Consider the following 19,809-nt stretch of genomic DNA (forward strand, 5'->3'; position numbering starts at 1 on the left):
CTGGGTCTATCTTGTTTTTTTCTCATACATCCATATGCAGTGCGCATTTTGTCAAAGCTCCTAGGATTTCTCTCCATACTTCATCTATCTTCTATTATGTAGCAATATTGATTCTGTCTGTCTCATCGTCGGATATAGATTTCGCCGATATTGAATGAAGACTCGCTTAGAAATAACACAAGTGACCTTTCCCGCTAATTGCTAATTTAAAACTATTTGCACAGGATATTAGGACCATTATCGAAGTATATCCGGATCTGTCCAACGATCTCGCCTCGATGACGGATGTCGCGTTTCTCGCTTTGCTGATACCAACACAGACCGGATATTATTAGATGATTCATCAGCAGGGGGCTCTGGTGCTTGTGTTGTTGAACTGTGATTCTTTGGTTTCACAACAAGAACGATAATCAGTCCCACCACCACCAAGACTAACAGAAGCATGACTTTGCGTTTGGTAGTTCGACGTTGATAATTTGTAGCCTAGCGAATCCCAATTAGCCATTTTCAATGCCGATTTATTGCGAGAGAAAAAAGAAACAACTTGAACATACCACTTTGAGCTCCTTCTCCGCGCCCCTGACTTCGGTCCCCATCCTCTCAACATTATAATCAATGCGATCGAGCATAGTACCTTGATCAATAACCATAGTCTGCAGTTCACGGAAGATATCCGAAAGCTCAATAATTCCCTTCGCAATATCGTTGATCTCGCGCTCACGCTGCGCAATAACCGCATCATTCTGCCCCGTCGCGCGTTGTTGCGTCTGCATCAGCATAGTCTGTGAAAAGGACTTGTCGGCATCAGACTCCATCAAAGAGGGATCCGTGTACGGATTCTGAACAGGAGTCGGCGCCCGATCGAACGGCGTCGCAAAGCCCTCTATATCTCGTAATTCTGCGCAACGATTCAAGCCGATTAGTCCCATGTACGCACGCAAGAAAGAAAGGCCGGATCTCCTCTCAAAAAGGATGAGACCCAGCCAGCCACACGCAGAAAACAAAAAAGAATAAGGGATCTCTTACTCCTCAGGTATGTGCTCTGCTTCTTGCGAAACCTCGCACTCGCCTCCTGGACCCTCGACGCCAGAGAAATCTGGATATTCTGCGCCATGGTCTCCTCACCACTCGTCACGCCGCCCTGTTCCTTCGACTCGTGCACCATCCTCTCGATCCTCTTAATAGCCTTCTGACAGTCGTGGAAGCTGCGCGTAATCTCCTGCGTCAAGCGCTCAATCAGGCCCTCGTCCTGTCTCCGGACATCCTCGTCCCCGAACCCAGGCAGCAGGTGTTTCTGGTGCAGCTTATCCAGCTCCGCGGACTTTTGCGCGATGTCGCCCAGGTGTTCTGAGACTTCGTCTTGAATATCGACCCATCGCGGTGGTAGGAGGTCCATCTCGATGACCATGTCGCCATCTTCCTCGAAGCCGCCCGACTCGGAGATTAGTCGGCGGCTTTCCTCCGGGTGGGAGGGAGAGTCGAAGCCATTGGAGGGGCCTGTAAAGCGCGGTTTTTTGGCTGGGTGGTGTGCGAAGGACTGGCGGTAGGATATGTAGCTGTGGAGGGCAGGGGTTTTGTTAGTCTTTGTGTTTCTGTCCAGGTTGACGTAGCGGGTGGGAGGGGGTAGGCGTACAGGTTGGTTCGATCCCGCCACATTGTGGTTGGGGATGGTGGAGGATTTGGCGGGTGGTTATTATGGGGAGAATGGTATAGTTTCAGATTTCATGATCAGTCGTCAGGAATTGGGATATGTTCGTGGAGATGGCGGTGCTGGGAGTATGTTGCAGCGGAGTTGATGGTCTCCGGGAAGCTCTCTCCACTACGAAGGAGAAGCCGGTCATTCGGTATCCTAGAGCCCCACTCATTAGGAAAGCCTCCCTACCATTTACATGATTGGGAGCTCTTTTCCAAGCTCTGCAAGATTCTCTTGCATTTTATTTTTACAGTGGCTACGGGTCAGCCCAAATTCTACTCATAATTTGAAATAGTATTCGGAGCAATGCTGATCGGAAGTCAACCTCAATGTTCTTTTGAATGTGTTAGATACGCTCACGTGAATTTATATAGTACAGTACTTGGTACTTCCAACGGTCGTGGTGGGTTCGAACCTTCAAACTTAGACCCGAGGTCTGATTAGTAGTAGTACACATGTGCAGTGATACTAGTGTGTTGTAGAATGCTGACTCCTGAGTTCTTTCATCTAGATTGATTGATCACAAAGGCCATACTTGATAGTATCTTTGTATCAGTAAAAACCCCATAGTACGTACTCCCTACTCGTGTTTATTGGACACTTTTACCATGTTAAGCTGATAGCAACAAGTCCAAGGTTTCCAAGTTCTAATTTAGGGTAGAGGCTTATGCATGTGTATAGTGCCCTTACCCCTAGTCATTTGCATAGAATATGATATAGCAAGTTTGGCGATTGGAACTGTCCAAAACAGCAACTTAGGCGTCTTGCATTGTTTCAACCATGCCATGTGATATTTTTTGAGAATGTTGACAAAATGGAAAAAAAGTTGAGATGAATGGTTAGTTTCGAACGGGTAGAATTAGACTCAAACAGGAAACAGCTCACATTAGTCAAGATACAGAGAACAGAGTTGATTTCGTACTACAACCGGGGTTAAGTTTGTTTACTGTTTGATTTACTATGTCCAGCTGATCTCGGGACTATTTCTCACTTAGCCTTACGTCTTATCTCAAAAATGTTGGGGCTTTTTCGTTGCATACTCGGGTTATCGAGATCAACCAACTGCATGTATTCCGTACATGTAGTTTGATAATTGCAGATCCTTGTTCGGAGTAACCTTGCCCGGCCTTAGTAGTAAGTGCGGGGTTGATTGCACCACCAGAAGCCTGAGAAAAGCGATCGGTAGCAGCAATCGGGAGACTCACAAGCTTTATTTCGCAAGTCTGTTGTCGTCAGCCCAGAATGCCAAGGCTTCGCTAATCTCTCAAGTCTGGGCAATGTTAGTCTGGTGGATGTGCTATGTGCTGTTAACCCGGGTGATAGGACCCCGATTAAAGTCATCTGCAGATGTCAAAGGCCCACCAGGGAGGATTTTTTCAGCTTTTTTCAGCTGAGGAGAGAGCTTTACTTCTCAGCCCTGTAAGTTTCAAAGTAGAATTTGAAATAATAATCTCCAAGTACAGTAAACATCTTTCTGTTATTGTTTTTCTGCCTTTGGAGCAGACCGCCTGTCCAGCACGGGCTGTGACTGGTGTACTTACCAGGCACACTATTTTTGTGTACGGTAACATGTACCCTCGTAAGGCTGGCCCGTTTCCCCTTAACTTCTTCTCTCCCCACCTTCAACCCCTCCGACCTTTCTCCATTCCTCATTATCCCACCAGACTTTCACCATGGTATGCCCTAGCCTATTATAATATCCGCCATCTCATTTGCTTTGCCCCATGTAATTCAGTCGAATGGCTTGGAGCAAAACTCCCCCGCTTTGCTTTGCGGGGCAGTGAGATAACAAATCATCTTAAAGATACCGTGACTGACCATAATGTCGCAATGCGTATAGGCCGATTCTCTGACCGAAGAGCAAGTTTCTGAGTACAAGGAGGCCTTCTCCTTGTTCGTGAGTGCCCCAACCTGCGATTGAACACTGCTGCCTAGACTCGATCACTAATGGATACTTTCCTCATAACAGGACAAGGATGGCGATGGTGAGTGCGACTGGTTCCGATGCCTCCACGCCGGATAACACCTCACCCCTACGCGAACACATTACTGAGACGAATGAATCGAATAGGACAAATTACCACCAAGGAGCTGGGCACTGTCATGCGCTCCCTCGGCCAGAACCCCTCCGAGTCTGAGTTGCAGGATATGATCAACGAGGTCGATGCCGATAACAACGGTACCATTGACTTCCCTGGTACGATATCTCCCCTCTCCCACCGAGTCTCATAAACTCCCTCTACCCCGGACATATGTTGACATGTGACAGAATTCCTTACCATGATGGCCCGTAAGATGAAGGACACCGACTCCGAGGAGGAGATCCGTGAGGCTTTCAAGGTGTTCGATCGTGACAACAACGGCTTCATCTCTGCCGCTGAGCTGCGCCATGTTATGACTTCCATCGGCGAGAAGCTGACCGATGATGAGGTTGATGAGATGATCCGTGAGGCGGATCAGGATGGTGATGGCCGGATTGACTGTTCGTTTCCCCAGTCTATTTTCTACTTGAAGCGGAGCTTCGGTCCCTTGTCATGGAGTCCACATGCTAACATTTCACAGACAACGAGTTCGTCCAGCTCATGATGCAAAAATAAACAACTCATGTCGCCAAATTTTTGTTCACTATTAGCTGAAGTCGTGATTCACTGTTGTCAACGAGGATGTCTCTGTTTCTCTTCTCCGTTAGCCCTATACCGGTCTTCTGTAGTCTATGCTTTCCCAATGTCAGGCTTCAGCTTGGATGATTCATGACCAAGCGTGCTATTTGAATGCAAATAACACTTTCAAGATCTGATCGAATGTTTCGTGCGTTCCAAGAGATATCATAATGTAGTCAATGAACTTGAGTTTGAACCCTGTTTCCACCAGCTACACAAAGAAGCACTTAAGGCCATTATAAAACGGCAATGTTTCCCTTCTTCCAGGAATAGGAAGACCAACATTTGAAACATGGACATCCCAATGCGTACAAAATCTACCAAATTCAATCTATCATCTTCAATCTACCGATTAAACCGCAAAACCTCCATATACTGCCGCGCAACATCCGCCCCATCAACATCCACCCCACGCTCACCACCACCACCAGCAACAGCGGTATCCAAACCCTTCAGCCTCGCCGCCTTCCACCCCTCCAACCGCTCCTTAACCTCCTTCCCCACCCCAGGAACAAGAATCGCCTCCCTAGCCCCCTCGACCCCCAGCCTAGCCCAAAACTCACGAATCAAAGCCGCAGTAGCCACATACTCCGCATCAACATCCTCCTCCTCAATCGCGAAATCGACATCAATCCCAGAATCAGCATCAACATCCGCATCCATCTCCACTCCCAACCGACCTTTCCCCTCAAGCCCCGAAGCCGCAAAAACCGAATCCAAAACCGTCGGCCCCCGCCACTCAATCTCAATAACCGTTCCACGCGGACGCGCAGTCGGGAACGTCTGCCGCACATCACCGACCCGCACACGGAAATCGCCCACGTCGAAGATCACGCCGTTGGGCACGGCGACCGTCAATCGGTGGGCCCAGAAGGGCTGGCACGCGTACGTGAAATGGTGAAACATTGTGCTGAACGACGACATGGGCAGAATGGTCATGTTCATCGGCGAGGAGTCCGAGGAAGCCGTGAAGCTATTGCTGGCGCTGTTAGTTGTTGAGTGGGATTGCGGCTGAGATGGGGATTGAGCCATTGATGCCGGTCCTGGTCCGGGACTGGGGCTCGCGCCGGCCGGGGCGTGTGGGGGGTGATAGGGCTTCTCTTGGGGCTCGGAGGTGTAGATGAAGCCGTGGGTGTGGTAGTGGGATAGAGAGAGGAATTGCATGTAGCGTGGTTTTCCTGCGGCGGGATTGGCAGAGGCGGGGATGAGACTTGGGGTGTCTCGCATTAGCTTTTGTTCTAGGGCCCAGCGGCCGAGGGGGATGAGCTCTTCATCGGGGTAGGCGGAGCGGAGGCGCTCGGTGATTGTTCCCAGGGCGGTTGAGGAGTTGGGATGTGAGGGGATGAAGTAGACACTTTTGGGGGCAGGTTAGTTGGGATCTTTGAATATTGTTGGTAAAGTAGGTGGGATTGGGTAGCTGTACCCTGTGATTGGCATGGTGATTTGATTTTCTTTTTTGGCCTGCTTATTGCGCGGGGTTCAGATGTCGGAGTTGGGGCAGTAGGAGCCCGATGCAGATGTTATAGACTCTGATTTGAAGATTGGTGCCGGGGAAGTATAGATATTGATTCCCCGCTGGTGAATATAGTCTATGTATAATGTGGCTGCTTCGCTCGATTAGGCGTTGTCGATAGATGAGATTAGAGCTTGAGTAATTATGATCCAATGTCTGGGACACGGTATTGATGCTCTTAATCTATACCTCTAGTTAGTATATCCTATTACAATCATATTCAGAGTATACTCACCTTATTTAAATGCTGAATTAGCTGATATGTGTAGATTTGAGTCCCAGTTAACCAAGCTCGAATTCATTGCAGACGTTGAAGCTGCAAACAATGCAAACACAAATACCCTTCCCACGTTTGTTCATGTCGCGAACAACAGATTGTTGTCAACTATTTTTTCCTAAGTCCAAGGTTTGGAACTAGTTTATTTCTATTTTAACCCTACAGGCAGTTGTGACGTTGATCCAAAATACTGATAGATGACTGGGTTAGTGATTTAAGAAGTTATTGGGTGAATACACGGCTGGCAGTGGCGGTCGCGTGTTCGAAGGTTTCGGTCCCAAAAAGGGTCTAAGCTAAAAACCAGGGAGACTCATAGCTTTGATACTATAATAAGCTCACATTTGCACTTCATTCGCAGAGAGAATACTCAATTATTAGTAAGTACAAAGCTCATTCTCATCGCAAAAGTGAATGAATTGAACTCTTTACTCAAGTTCAAACCAGATTCCAGACCCGCATCGGTTGGCTCCGCCACAATAACTTTTCTGCTGTGGATCAACTCCATCTATACCTAATCGAGACACAATTCAGGGGACAAGTGGAACTCAGATGAAGCTTTGTCTTAGGCAGACGGAAAACCAACCAGTACAAGAGAAGCCAAGCCGGGCTGTGCCATGAACATCGGTCTAGGCCATAGCTATCAACCTTACTTTATCCCGCGATGTATCGAATCCAGGGTTAACACAAGCCACAAAGTATCCAAGAAGCTTGACTGTTTACAGTTGTCTTGGTCTCTTGGTATTCTGGAATGCATGTTCAAATGTGACATCCAGGTCAATCCGATCAACAGGGTCCCATATGAGTTACCCCCACTGACGCGTATCAAGTATCATCAATCACAAATCCATCGAGTAGATCTTGATGATCACTGGAGCCAGCCTTGCTCCTGACCCTATCATGATATTGACCTTTTGTGCCCCCCACTGACGTGATTCCCCTAAATGTGACATTTTTTTTAAAGCTCAGACACCCCTGGATCTCCAGGATTGTCAAAACTCATTCAATTGACATTCTGCCACAACATGGTGGAAGTTTTCCCCATCCAATCCTTTTAACACTCATTTTTAATTCTTCATTTTTCGTCTTGTTTTATGCTCTTTGCCTTTCATTTTGATCTACTCTACATTCTTTTCTCCACACTCCTTCGCCTGTCGACCTTATTTATTTATAGGCTTCAAATCGCTTTTCGAGTTCAGCGCTTTCGCGAACCGCCATTCATTATGGTCCCCAATCGCAGGGGCCGGTCATTGACCACCGCACTTTTCCTCCTAATCCTAGGATATTTCTTATTACTTCAACTACCCTTCAGCTGTTCACCCTGGGGTTACCACCGAAAACCAACCGCAGTTATAAATGAAAATATTCGACCGGACAATATTCATTTAAAAAACGCCCACAAGATACACCCCATTCTAGAATATATCCCCTTGCCAACTAATCCAACACCGCTTCCACGGATTCAACACGAATTCGAGCCAGAGGGCTGGTCAGAGCGCAGGACAAGACTTCAGAGACAAAAAGCTGTCAAGAAATCATTTCTCCACTCTTGGAATGGCTATAAAAACCATGCTTGGCTACGAGACGAGGTCTCGCCCGTGACCGGGAAATATGAAGACTCCTTCAGCGGCTGGGGCGCTACCCTGGTCGACTCATTGGATACTCTAATTATAATGGGACTCGATGATGAATTGAAGCTTGCCCTGGAGGCGCTCAAGCAGATCGACTTCTCCACAACGTTCAGCAAAGAAGTCAATGTTTTCGAAATCGTGATCAGATACATGGGCGGATTGATCGCAGCCCACGATCTGACAAACGGAACTCACCCGATCCTCCTAAAGAAAGCAGAGGAACTCGGTCAAATGATCTTCTATGCCTTCGATACAAACAACCACATGCCGCAGATGCGCTGGAAATGGGGCCGGTCCGCCATTGGCCAGGAGATCGAGGCAAACACCCACACCAGCTTGGCAGAGCTAGGCTCTCTGACCGTCGAATTCACCCGTCTAACCCAATTAACCGGCAACCCGATGTACTACGACGCCGTGCAGCGCATCACCAACGAGCTAGACAAAGTCCAAATGCACACCAAAGCCCCAGGTCTCTGGCCCAACTTCATCGACGCATTACGCCTTGACTTCAACGGCTCCGAGTTCTCTCTTGGTGGCGGCGCCGATTCAACGTACGAATACCTGCCCAAGGAACACATTCTCCTGGGCGGCCAGACAGACCAGTACAAGAAGATGTGGGAGCGGTCTCTGGCCGCCATCAAAAAGAACCTGCTTTTCCGCGCCGTGACCAAGGAAGAAGACAAGCAGATTCTCTTCACCTCCAACTTGCGAATCACAGAAGGTGGAATAAGCCACATCCAGCACACCTCAGACCATTTGAAGTGCTTCATCGGCGGCACAGTAGGCATCGCCGCCAAAATCTTCAACCGTCCTCAAGATCTATCCATCGCGCAGGGACTCACAGACGCATGCATCTGGGCATACGACTCGATGCCAACGGGCGTCATGCCCGAATCCTTCCAGTTCACGCCCTGCACCGACCTGGAGGATTGCGCATGGGACGAGAACCAGTGGTACGAGTCTGTGCTCGGACAACCTGTCCAACTTCAACAGCAGCGCAGAGAAGCGCAGAAGATCGTCGCCGCGGAGGTGATCCCGCCGGGAATGGTCGGGACCAAAGATTCTTCGTACAAGCTCAGGTATGCAAGATTCGCGTCCGTGAAACATGGCGTTACGTAGTGGCTATAGGAGTGTACTAACCTGATTCCCAGACCCGAGGCTGTTGAGTCTGTCTTCATCATGTACCGCATCACTGGCGACAAGTCGCTTCAAGATGCGGCTTGGCGCATGTTCCAGAACATCGAGAAGATGACGCATACGAATTTCGGTCACTCGGCTGTTGACGATGTCCGTGATCTGTCTACGAGAAAGGCTGATAAGATGGAAAGTTACTGGCTCGCCGAGACGCTCAAGTATTTGTACCTTATCTTTTCGGAGCCTGACCATGTCAGCTTGGATGAGTATGTCTTGTAAGTGTATTCATTCTGCCCGTCTGCTAAGTTTTTGAAGCTCACGCGTTCTATTTAGGAGCACCGAAGCCCACCCTTTCAAGCGACCCTCGGGCTTCGTTTAATTTATATACTTGTACATTTTCCTTTAAGCGGATTGACATTGATCATTAGCGACGCGCGGTGTTCAGTGTTTCAAATATTCATTTTCATCTTTACCATGGGGACATCTCATAGAAATTGTTCAAAGTTCAAATTTGTCTCAATATTTGAAGAGTCTCTCGGTAGACAATTCCTTTACTCTTGTTTAACAAATCCAAGTAACAAGTCTCAAATCAGCTGCTTAGATTCCTAGTATGTATACATGTATAAATCAAATCACAGCACCAGACTACATCAAACATAAGCCGTCGCATCAGTCGACACTTCCTTCGCGCCCTCCCCCGTTCAAACCGAACGGAGTACTCAACTTCTTTGCGAATAACCATCTTATCCGGATCCTCAACACCGTCCTCATCCCTGCGCCCATACTGCCTATGCAACTGAGGCATGAGCTCCAAAGCATCCGACTCAAACTCCAAAGCCGAGCCCCCCTGGTCCCGAGCCCCAACCCCACCCTTATCACTCTTAACAGATCTACCGGAGCCCGCAAGCGCAAACAGAGACCGACGAACCGGCGCTCGCACCACACCACCACCGCCGCCCTCAGCACCATGCATCCACACAGCCTGTTTCGGAATCTTCTGTCTACTCTCCCCGCGACCCGCATCAGCGCCATCACCACCAACGCACGCATCGCGACAAAGCGCCTCTTTCGATCCCGATCTCGGCAACAGTCCTATGCCGGATGCCGATCCCAGCCCGGCCCCTGTTCCGGCCCTCTTCCTCCTCACGCGCGACAAAGACCGCGACCTAGAGTCTGCATTTGAGCCAGAGCCTGATCCAGACTTCGAACTCTCTTTCGTGCCCCTTGAGCGCGAGGCAGATGCGCTGCTCTCGAGATTCGAGTCGCCCGCTGTCCCGTAGTTGGTGCTGACGGCTGCCATGAAGGGTCGGAGGCAGAAGACGCTGCAGGCGACGAGGGCGTAGTGGAGCTGGACTTGGAGCCAGAGGGCGGGTTTGACGGCTGCGAGGGTGACGTCGTTGTCGGCGAGGGAGGAGTGGAGGGTTGACATGTGGAGGAGGGCGAATACGATTAAACTGTCACGGAGGTGGATATTAGTTTTTTTTTTCTGGTTTCAAGTGTTTCACGCGATGCATGTGGGGGATCTGGACTGATGATTCTGGGTGGACGGTGGACGGCGCATAGTAAGGTAAGGCTGAGGTCGAGTTGAAGGTGCAGTACTTACGGGAATCGGAATATAAACGCAAAGCCGATTCCAAGCTTGCGCTTAACAGACATGAATAGCCCCTTGAGAAGGGCGACGGCCAGCGAGAAGAGAATTATCTCCGTGATGATATCCACGGCGGCTATAAACTGCCACCTTTTGTACTGAGGCGGGTTGCACGATTAACAAGACCGTCCAAATACCCTACCCAACTCTGGGAGGAATCCGACATAGGAGGGGAGCACTGCGTCGATTTAGGTAAACTTACTAAATTCCGACATTGTCCACCCTGTACCCTCCACGGCTGATTGAGCTCACAGTCAACCAGCAGGATAAAAGCAGCAGGTATAAGCCAAGCGGTACACAAAGCAAGCGTCGCCCACGAAGCCCAATTATGCGGTTTCTGAGGTGTAAGGCGAAGGTAAATAGTGACGACGCAGCATTTCGAGAGATAGATCACTACCAGCGCAAACACGTCACTTGTCGCAACTAACTGGTCAAGTATTCAAAATTAGGTCTTGCAATGGATATATGTTCGAGGGACGACTTACATACTGTTTGGATCTGAACAAGTCGCGATTCATTTAGTAGAGAGAGCGAAGTACCCAAGCCGCGGGAGCACGCGTAGAAGACCAGGATTGATTGGATAATACCGATTCCCTAAGGTAATCAATCAGTATCTTCAGCAAAGTTCTTTCAACTGCCGCGGTTGCCTCAAGGTTGTGTGCGGGGTGCAAGCGCAGTACAACGCGGTCCAAGAACTCACTCACCGTTGCGCCCAAAAGGACAACATCGTCGCGCGCGAACGGGGGCATCAGCATTAAGCGGACGTATAATCGGATCAAGCAGCAGACTAGTGAGACCACCAGGCCCAGCGCCGCTGTTATGATGATCCAGGCGCCATGGTGGAAATCGTCGACTACTTCGAATGGTGGTGACTGGCCCGGGGGTACATAGGGGCCCATGGCAGACGCGATGGCTATGGGCGGAATGGGCGATGCTTCAGGTTAATCCATGGGCATGAAGATGGTTTTTCGGGTTCCAAGATAGAGGGCCACCTGGGCACGGGTTCCGATCGAATCGCTGCGTATATCCAGCTACGCAAGGCAAACGGCATCAGCGCCGGGCCGCAACAGAGACCAGGGGGATCTTAGATAGTAATCGATCGATCTCCCCGCAATGAAATCAATTTAGCAGTGTAACCGTTAGGGCAGGTGCCGACAGCTGTGATTAGCCAGGCAAGTTATTGTCAATTTTCAAGCGTTGGCCGGGAGTCGATTTCGTTGTATTGTACACGGTCCCCAGTATAACTATCTGATAATAGTATGGGATAGCTAGCCTCTCCGTCTTCTTGCCCTCGCCCCAGCAGCCTAGTAGCGCAGGAAGTACGGAGTAGAGTTTGTGGCGAAATTATCAGCCCATCCCTTCGCAGGCACGATAAGAATGAGAATGATAATTAGATATTCTGTGCATGGGCCGTACTATTCTTTTTTTTTGGATATCATACATGAAACCTTGGAACTGGACTAGCGGCGACTCCCTCACGTCGCGAACGCCGGCGACCGAGCACAACTCTTCGGTGCAGACGGTAGCTGCCATTCCGCCATCCAGGCGTCGATCAACATGCGAGTTATGTACTCGTGGGTCGGACAGGTCTCCGATAGGACCATGTGGGGACAAGCAGGCGAGGGTACATTCGGCTAGTGCGGATTGAGGTATAAGAGGTGAGTGGCGGGCTCGAAGTTTAAGCATCAAGGGGTGATCTATGCAGGGATCAGGGCTCATGCCAAGATAGTTGGGCGCGCTATTGAGCGATCAACCCCGTTTGAAGAAGAAAAAAAGCAAATATCTCTCTACTCTCTACTCCCATGATCAGGATCCGCCTCCAATGCACCAGTACAAATGTTCGTGACAGATAAACAAAGTCTAAAAAAAAAGCAGAAACAAAGAAATAATGCAAGCCAGATGGCGGTAATTGGCAAAAGCTGAAATAATGGAAGCAATTGGGCATACACATCTGTGCAAAATTAGTTGCCTACTGGACTCTGGAAAGGGTCACTGCATCCCCCCTTGGCATGCAAGGCGCCGTCGCTTCATCGCCCATTCTCCGGCCAGATTTGTGTTCAAGGGATAGCAATCGGCTTTCACGACTTCAGCGGCCCAAACTCGATACATAAACAAAATCGACAGTGTCAAACATCCGATGTGTCGAAACCTGAGTTTTGGGAATCCCACATGGCGTCGTAGAAATTTCTCCCATGCCTTCTGGCCACGCTTGAATCCTGCGATGTGACGACCAGCGCCCTGGACTCTAAATGGAATGAGAGAATACTCCCGGACCCTTCTCCACGCACCTGCTTCTTTCGGTTTAGTATAGGTCATCTATGACCTGGAACTAAACTTCCAAGTGTCTCCAGGGCCTCCTTCCCCCTTCTGTTACAAGTTGCAACTAGGGGCCGTTGAGTTTCTTATATCCATCTCTCCCGGACATTGCGACTTGGACTGCGCATGCAGTCACTCCGAGTCGGATATTTGAATTGTCCAAGTCAGTCCGCTGTTAAATTTACGAGACTTGCTATTGCGGGGGCAGTTTGGACTTGTTGGAAAACGCCGTTGCTGAAGCACAGTACTTTTTGTTGGCCTTGTCCACGATGCCTATCTCCCATAGATCCAGGAATGACTCTCAGATGTCAGACAGCGTGATCGACGATGATGTTGAGGATTTCCAGAAGGCGCCCAAGGGCCTCGTTGCGCCGCGGTATATGGGGACGGTGGCTGATCAGCGGGATATGAGTGCGTTAGGGCGCGTACAGGTTCTGCGCGTACGTTTGCTCGGTTGAGACATGTTTTGATTTCAAAGTTTGCATGGCTAACACTGAGTAGAGGAACTTTCGATTTATTTCCATTGTGGGATTTGGGTGCACTCTTATTTGCACTTGGGAGGTTATCCTCACGTTAGTTTATTTGTTGGCTACTGAGATTGAAGAATTGAAGTGGTTGCTGACTTGGATGTTTATAGATTGCTATCCTCCGGGCTGACTGATGGTGGCACTGCGGGATTGATTTGGGGGTTCATTGGTGTTTCCATTGGATTTACTCTTGTGTATGCCAGCATAGCTGAAATGGCATCGATGTAAGTAGAGCTAACAGATTCGAGCTATATTTGGCGGGGTTATTGGTGCTTGGTACTGACCAATAATCTAGGGCACCGACCGCTGGCGGGCAGTACCACTGGGTATCAGAATTTGCTCCCCGGCGTGGACAAAAGTTCTTGAGTTACATGACAGGTAAGGACTTTTGTTTTTTAGAGCTCCAAAGCTGTGAGTGCTACAGATTATTGACGTTCTTTCAGGATGGCTTTCTGCAATGGGCTGGCAATGTGCCATTGTCTCGATCGCGTATCTGGCTGGCACGATCATCCAAGGACTGATCGTGTTGAACCACCCCGATTACGATTTTCAACGATGGCATGGGACAATGCTGGTGATTGCCATTTCGTCTTTTTCAATAATGTTCAACACCTTCATGGCTAAGAATCTGCCATTTGTCGAAGGTTTGATTTTGATCATCCATGTCATCGGCCTGTTTGCTATCATTATTCCACTATGGGTACTAGCCCCACGCAACAATGTCCGTGCTGTCTTCACCAGCTTCAACAATGGTGGCGGTTGGGACAATTCTGGGACTGCGACTCTAGTTGGACTCTCAACCACTATTACCTCGATGCTGGGGTACGACTGCTCCGTTCACATGTGTAAGTCTGATAGTCCGCCTGAATAACGGATAGCGCTAACGCTTGGTAGCGGAGGAAATCAAAGATGCATCAGAGACACTTCCCAAGGCCATGATGTGCTCTGTAGCCGTTAACGGAGTCCTAGGATTCATCATGTTGGTCACCTTATGTTTCACACTAGGCGAGGTCAACACTGTACTAGATACACCAACCGGATATCCATTCATTCAGATATTCTACAATACGACCGGCAGTCTAGTTGCGACAAACGCCATGACGGCGGTTCTGATCGTGACATTAACCGCTAGCACCATCACCGAAGTGGCCACCGCCTCGCGCCAGCTCTGGTCATTTGCTCGGGATGAGGGAATTCCATTCTCATCCTTCTTCGCTTATGTAGGTCAAGAATTCAAGATAGAGGGGTTAAAGCCCGCTGAGTCTTTTGAATGAGTCGGGCTGACTGTACGTACAGGTTACACCAGGTTGGAACATCCCTCTCAACTCCGTGATGGTGTCCCTCGGGGTCACTGTTATCCTTTCGATGATCAATATTGGGTCAGAAGTAGCCCTCAACGCAGTCATTTCTCTGACAATCACGTCGCTCATGTCAGCATACATCGTATCTATTGGCTGTGTGTTGTTGAAGCGGCTCCGTGGCGAACCACTTCCAGCCCATCGATGGACACTGGGCAGATATGGTATGGCGATCAACATTGGGGCCTTGGCTTTCCTCCTGCCCATCTTTATCTTCGCGTTCTTTCCGTTGTCAACGCCGGTGACACGTGAGACAATGAATTGGAGTGTGGTGATGTACGTTGGCGTCATCGGATCGGCAACGATATATTATTGGGTCAGGGGCCGGCATCATTTCATCCCCCCTGTGGCATTGATTCAAAGGGATGGTATCTAGAACTCAAGGGGATGCCGGAAAATAACGGTGATGTCTTTGAATGCCTGATGTGGAGTCTGTATAATGTCTTTCTTCTTTCTTCTTTCTTCTTTGGTCTTGGGTTGATTCAACTACATACTTGTACCTATTTTGTTCATGTGCTGCGATGACGTGATGTTGATAAAATATGCAGCCAAGGCCAGGGCTTGCAAGTCGGACAAACCACCGATTGGTCTCATTTTGCAATGAAATAACGAGTCGAAATTTCCACTTGTAACATTTGAACCATCCCTCTTATGGAAAGTAGGGAGAAGACACCACTCTTCACGGGCGTATTCCCTACACCATCACCATCGCCCCACACAAGTGTAATCTGACTACAAGATCCCTGCAGAATGACGAAGAATCTCGTTTCATCCTGTGCACGGAGACCATTATCCGAAAAATTCACGGAAAGAAAAACTTGCGTGCCCAACCAAGTCCGTGTCGTAGGGTATGTACAGTTTTATTTACTATGTATGAGGATTTTCATGGATTTAAGTTATCAGATGGGGTCATTTATGTACCGAACACTACCTAAGACGGGAAGGTAGGACGGGTGTCTTCGAACGCCAGCATCCCTGTCCCCAGTCTATTTGGGATCTCCCATCTCAGCACACCCAGGATGGCGAGCTTCCGAGGCAAGATGATATCAACTTTCAGCCTAGCTCAGGCCTGTGACGATCCTGTCTCCAGAAAAGGAGCTTTCCCCATTCTCCCCTGTCGGGGAAGCTTACAGTACTCCGTAGGGAACGCGTCCATGGAGTTTCTAGAACGACCCACTGTCGGTAACGGTTTTACCCACCGAAATTCCCAATAGTCGGGAATATTGTTGAACCAAGACCCAGAGGATAGGGACGAGGCTAGATCGAGAAGGGCCCGGTCAGTCGGGAAGTGGACCTGATCCATTGCGTGTTCGAAAAAGGAATAAGTACATACTCCGTAATTCCGTATAAAACGCCCCCTTTTTTCTTGGCTCCCAGAATAGCGAATCAGATAAGGTCAAGGGTTCCCGTGTTGGTGCGACGTGCACTATCTGATTGATTGATAAGTGGGAATTTGTATGTATTACTTAATCGGTTGGGGAAAGTACGATCCGGTGTCGGCCCACTCCGCCTGCGTACCATACAAAGTGCTTACCCTCCTTTTTTTTTCCCCCAAAGGTGCTTTTGTTTTCTTTAGCCTTTGGAATTCCCCCGATATTGGGAAGATGTGCACACAAATACTAAATTTTTGGCTAAATCAATCTATACTTCCCAAGGTACTATTGCCTCGGGTAGAACATGCCAAACTATAACTATCCCTTGACTGAGACCGGCACTTGTCACGGTCCAGTTTAGATCCGGTCGGAGCCGCAGTCGGCTAATCAGCCACTTTTCGTCCTCAGTGGAGATGTTATCTATACTAGTAGTGTATTTTTTTTTGGGTAAATTCATTACAAGAGTTCCCGGTTTCTGAAGAAGAACAGGATGACCTCTACAACGCCCCCGACTGGTCTAACTGGTAATGCATGGTCGATCGTTAAGAGGGTCAGAATGGATACTATAATTCCACCCCATAGTATTAGTGCAAGAAAACATTGAAATTGGCCACCTTCAAATCCCTTTGGAATCATCCCCTGTGCTTCCGCGGTAACTTTTAGTTTACGAAAACCATTACCGGGTTTGACGAGGAATGTGGCAAAATCAGATAATTTCCATCTCCAAATCTGGTTTGCACTTCCCGTATTTTTCCCAACTTCATTTCTGTTTCCACTAAACCTGAGACTTATTTCCCTAATCTTTTCACCATTTCCCGTCTGGAACCGAGCGCCGGGTCCACTGCCTCCATTCTCATTCCACCTTGTTCTCAATGTTACATTAAAATCAAACTTGCTCCCCGGTCTTCCGCTGCAAACTATTCCATAAACTCGCCTTTCGCCTCCGACATTTCCGATCTCTCCCAGCGACGACCCTCGGTACTTTGATACACCACCTTCATGGGTATGAACTGTGTTCCCTTCGCGACATCCCATATGTACCAAGGCTTAACCAATTACTTCCCATAGTCCACGCTGTCAACACCATGCCCACCGCAACTATTGCATTGGGTCGCCCCCGTAAGGGCACCTTCCAAGAGATCCCCGTTTCCTCGACCTCCCACCCAGATAACCCGATCCCAGAAGAGCCACGTGGTGTACGATCTCTATCCATCACCGATTTCTCTTTCAATGGCTTGCCCTCTTCAGAATCGGAGTCCAATGGCTCTCGCTCGCCTTCCACCCCAATTACGCCACCCGATACCCAGAGCGAGGATGAGGGCAAGTCCCAGGGCCGACGACGACGGGCCTCGACCATTCTGATCTCGCAGAACTCAGAAGATATGAGAAGAGTCCTGGAGAATGTTGGCGCAGGTGGCACACAGAAGATTCAGTCCATGTGCTGTGGTGGGGGCTGTTGCGCAGGTCGGCCACTGCAGCTGCAGGATGGCCCAATCTCCGGGTTTAATTCGATCACTGCTCCAGACAACAAGGCTTTTGCCAGCTTGAAGCTTAATTTGAACCTCCTCACCTTGGATAGTGCTCTCTCCAACATTACCCCACTCCCAGAGAAGACTGTGTCTTTCTCGCCCGCCCCCACATCTGCAAAGAATCTGCCCATGGGCCCATCAGATCACCCGCCACAATTTGTGCAGCCTCATCCTCCCTATGAGGTTTACCGTGCGCCTCTTCACTCTGCACGTGAATTGACCAAGGGTGGCGCCGAGAAGCGTACCTATCACTTTGATATTGACGTCACCGACTACCCGGCCGAGAGTGGAATGGTAGATTTCGTTGTTGGAGGTGCAATTGGTGTGTGCCCTAAGAATAAGGACGAAGAAGTCGAGGATCTTCTGGATTTGCTGTGCGTGCCGAGGTCGATGCGAGATAAGAAGGTCCTCATGCGTACTACCAAGGGTCGCTGGCCGACTATCTGGGGTGATGATGAACCACGCGAGCTTATCACAACACGGCGAGAGGTCCTGAGCTGGTGCTCCGATATTCAGAGTTACGCCCCAACAAAGGCGCTTTTCCGAACTTTGGCCGAATACACAACCGAGGAAAACGAGAAAAAGGTCTTGGAGTACCTTGCATCTGCACAGGGCCAGGGTGCTTTCTGTGATCTTCGTACCAGCTCTCATGTCACCCTTTCCCAGTTGCTACATGCTTTCCCCAGCTCTCAGCCTCCATTGGACCACCTTCTTTCCGTGCTGAACACCCTGATGCCTCGATTCTATTCCCTTTCCCAAGATCCTATGATCTCTTGTCGATTCAAGGGTACGGAATGTCGCCGGTTGGTCGAAGTCGCCGTGACTGTCGCCGATTCCAACGACTGGCGAGGCGGCCAGCGTACCGGTGTTGGTTCTGGCTACCTTGAGCAGCTCGCTCAGCGGGCCATCAAGGCCGAAGCCGCTGGTGAGAAGATTGACGTTCATGTGCCCATGTTCCGTGGTCTGATGGCCAACCCACTTGCCACTCGGTTTGCATCCGATGGGCCCATGCTTCTGATCGGTGCTGGCGTTGGAATCGCCCCATTCCGTGGTTTCGTCCAGCGTCGTCTGCAGTCTGCCAACTGTGCCAACAAGGTCTGGGTTCTCCAAGGCGTGCGTGATTCCTTGCTTGACGAGCTCTACAGTGGCGAGTGGGGTGTGCACGAGGACAAGGTTCGCACTGTTGTACAAAGCCGTCGCGGTGAGAGCCGCTACGTCCAGGAAGAGGTCCGCCACCAGGCCGATTTGGTCTGGTATGTGATCAACGCCCTCGACGGTCGTGTCTTTGTCTGCGGCAGCGGTAAGGGAATGGGTGAAGGTGTTGAGGCTGCTCTTATTGAAGTCGCCATGGCTAAGGGCAACCTGAACTCCCAGGAAGCTGAGTTGTTCTGGCAGCGCAAGAAGGAAGCTGGCCAATACATTGCCGAGACTTGGTAATTGAACCACCCTCACCAGCTACGGCCTACTTCCAGGAAGTTGATTAAAATTCCGACTTTTATTTCACATCATTTTCCACTTTGGCACACTACCCACTGTACATATTGGGGTCTTGCATACTGATACACCATTCGTGCTTTTTTTTCGTTTTTCCGTTACGGATTTGGTTGTCTTGAATCAGGGTGTCTGCCCTGATCAACCAATTTTTTTGTCTGAAGCATTTCAGCGGGCGTTTTTCTAATGTTTAAATATATTCAAATGTTGGGTCTTTGTCATTTTTATTCTATTCTCTCGGGGCTGTGATACATTTGTTTATTCTCATATTCTCATTCTATTCATTTTGTTGACAACGTTCTACAATGTCCACGGGTGCACACATATTTGTTACTCTTCGGCGGTATCCAGGTATCCATCTTCAAAATTTCGAATTGATTTGATTACCCACGAACTCCGAATGTCCCAGGAACAGATGTAGAAAGTCTGGACGGGCCAGAGATTTCCTTTGCGACGTGGATTCTCAATGCCCGTCTCCACCAACTTTGGAAGCTCCTCTCTGGGCCCTGCTAAACACCAATAAACATGCCATCTCAAATCTTGACATCAACTTCCAGTCGTTCCTAAGCTTCATCACACAGGAACAGCTCTATGGACCCCAAGTGTACCGGCTGACCGGCCCGGTGAACAGGCGATAAGCAGTCACGTGCATAGTCTGGGGT

The 19,809-nt window shown here is 49.3% G+C and overlaps 8 protein-coding genes across 8 annotated transcripts; 5 read left to right on the forward strand and 3 right to left on the reverse strand.

The window, feature by feature from the left end:
* Positions 1 to 237: 237 nt before the first annotated feature.
* On the reverse strand, positions 238 to 1,656 carry N7466_007101 (t-SNARE syntaxin TLG2; the record flags this gene model as incomplete). The annotated part of the gene is made up of 4 exons (XM_057166490.1): positions 238 to 483; positions 555 to 898; positions 1,027 to 1,556; positions 1,634 to 1,656. The coding sequence occupies 4 exons, from the start codon at positions 1,654 to 1,656 to the stop codon at positions 238 to 240; spliced, it is 1,143 nt and encodes a 380-aa protein (XP_057019531.1).
* Positions 1,657 to 3,366: 1,710 nt separating this feature from the next.
* N7466_007102 (calmodulin) lies at positions 3,367 to 4,290 on the forward strand (the record flags this gene model as incomplete). Its single annotated transcript, XM_057166491.1, has 6 exons — positions 3,367 to 3,369; positions 3,534 to 3,590; positions 3,663 to 3,678; positions 3,765 to 3,890; positions 3,963 to 4,175; positions 4,256 to 4,290. The coding sequence occupies 6 exons, from the start codon at positions 3,367 to 3,369 to the stop codon at positions 4,288 to 4,290; spliced, it is 450 nt and encodes a 149-aa protein (XP_057019532.1).
* A 408-nt stretch (positions 4,291 to 4,698) lies between these two features.
* On the reverse strand, positions 4,699 to 5,790 carry N7466_007103 (uncharacterized protein; the record flags this gene model as incomplete). Its single annotated transcript, XM_057166492.1, has 2 exons — positions 4,699 to 5,707; positions 5,777 to 5,790. The coding sequence occupies 2 exons, from the start codon at positions 5,788 to 5,790 to the stop codon at positions 4,699 to 4,701; spliced, it is 1,023 nt and encodes a 340-aa protein (XP_057019533.1).
* A 1,573-nt stretch (positions 5,791 to 7,363) lies between these two features.
* N7466_007104 (glycoside hydrolase family 47 protein) lies at positions 7,364 to 9,284 on the forward strand (the record flags this gene model as incomplete). Its single annotated transcript, XM_057166493.1, has 3 exons — positions 7,364 to 8,850; positions 8,923 to 9,180; positions 9,239 to 9,284. 3 exons carry the CDS (start codon positions 7,364 to 7,366, stop codon positions 9,282 to 9,284), a joined length of 1,791 nt encoding a protein of 596 aa, XP_057019534.1.
* A 270-nt stretch (positions 9,285 to 9,554) lies between these two features.
* Positions 9,555 to 11,452, reverse strand: N7466_007105 (uncharacterized protein; the record flags this gene model as incomplete). The annotated part of the gene is made up of 5 exons (XM_057166494.1): positions 9,555 to 10,359; positions 10,509 to 10,651; positions 10,756 to 10,976; positions 11,039 to 11,147; positions 11,258 to 11,452. Coding segments are annotated over 5 exons (1,473 nt in total), but the record flags the coding sequence as incomplete, so codon positions are not given.
* A 1,686-nt stretch (positions 11,453 to 13,138) lies between these two features.
* On the forward strand, positions 13,139 to 15,130 carry N7466_007106 (putative GABA permease; the record flags this gene model as incomplete). Its single annotated transcript, XM_057166495.1, has 7 exons — positions 13,139 to 13,309; positions 13,371 to 13,441; positions 13,507 to 13,620; positions 13,692 to 13,774; positions 13,840 to 14,241; positions 14,291 to 14,616; positions 14,693 to 15,130. The coding sequence occupies 7 exons, from the start codon at positions 13,139 to 13,141 to the stop codon at positions 15,128 to 15,130; spliced, it is 1,605 nt and encodes a 534-aa protein (XP_057019536.1).
* A 374-nt stretch (positions 15,131 to 15,504) lies between these two features.
* Positions 15,505 to 15,829, forward strand: N7466_007107 (uncharacterized protein; the record flags this gene model as incomplete). The annotated part of the gene is made up of 2 exons (XM_057166496.1): positions 15,505 to 15,602; positions 15,658 to 15,829. The coding sequence occupies 2 exons, from the start codon at positions 15,505 to 15,507 to the stop codon at positions 15,827 to 15,829; spliced, it is 270 nt and encodes an 89-aa protein (XP_057019537.1).
* A 1,297-nt stretch (positions 15,830 to 17,126) lies between these two features.
* On the forward strand, positions 17,127 to 19,093 carry N7466_007108 (FAD binding domain protein; the record flags this gene model as incomplete). Its single annotated transcript, XM_057166497.1, has 2 exons — positions 17,127 to 17,130; positions 17,196 to 19,093. The coding sequence occupies 2 exons, from the start codon at positions 17,127 to 17,129 to the stop codon at positions 19,091 to 19,093; spliced, it is 1,902 nt and encodes a 633-aa protein (XP_057019538.1).
* Positions 19,094 to 19,809: the final 716 nt, after the last annotated feature.

This window comes from Penicillium verhagenii, assembly GCF_028828195.1.
Source record: "Penicillium verhagenii strain IBT 33310 chromosome Unknown utg000007l_segment0_segment0, whole genome shotgun sequence".
Classification (NCBI taxonomy): domain Eukaryota; kingdom Fungi; phylum Ascomycota; class Eurotiomycetes; order Eurotiales; family Aspergillaceae; genus Penicillium; species Penicillium verhagenii.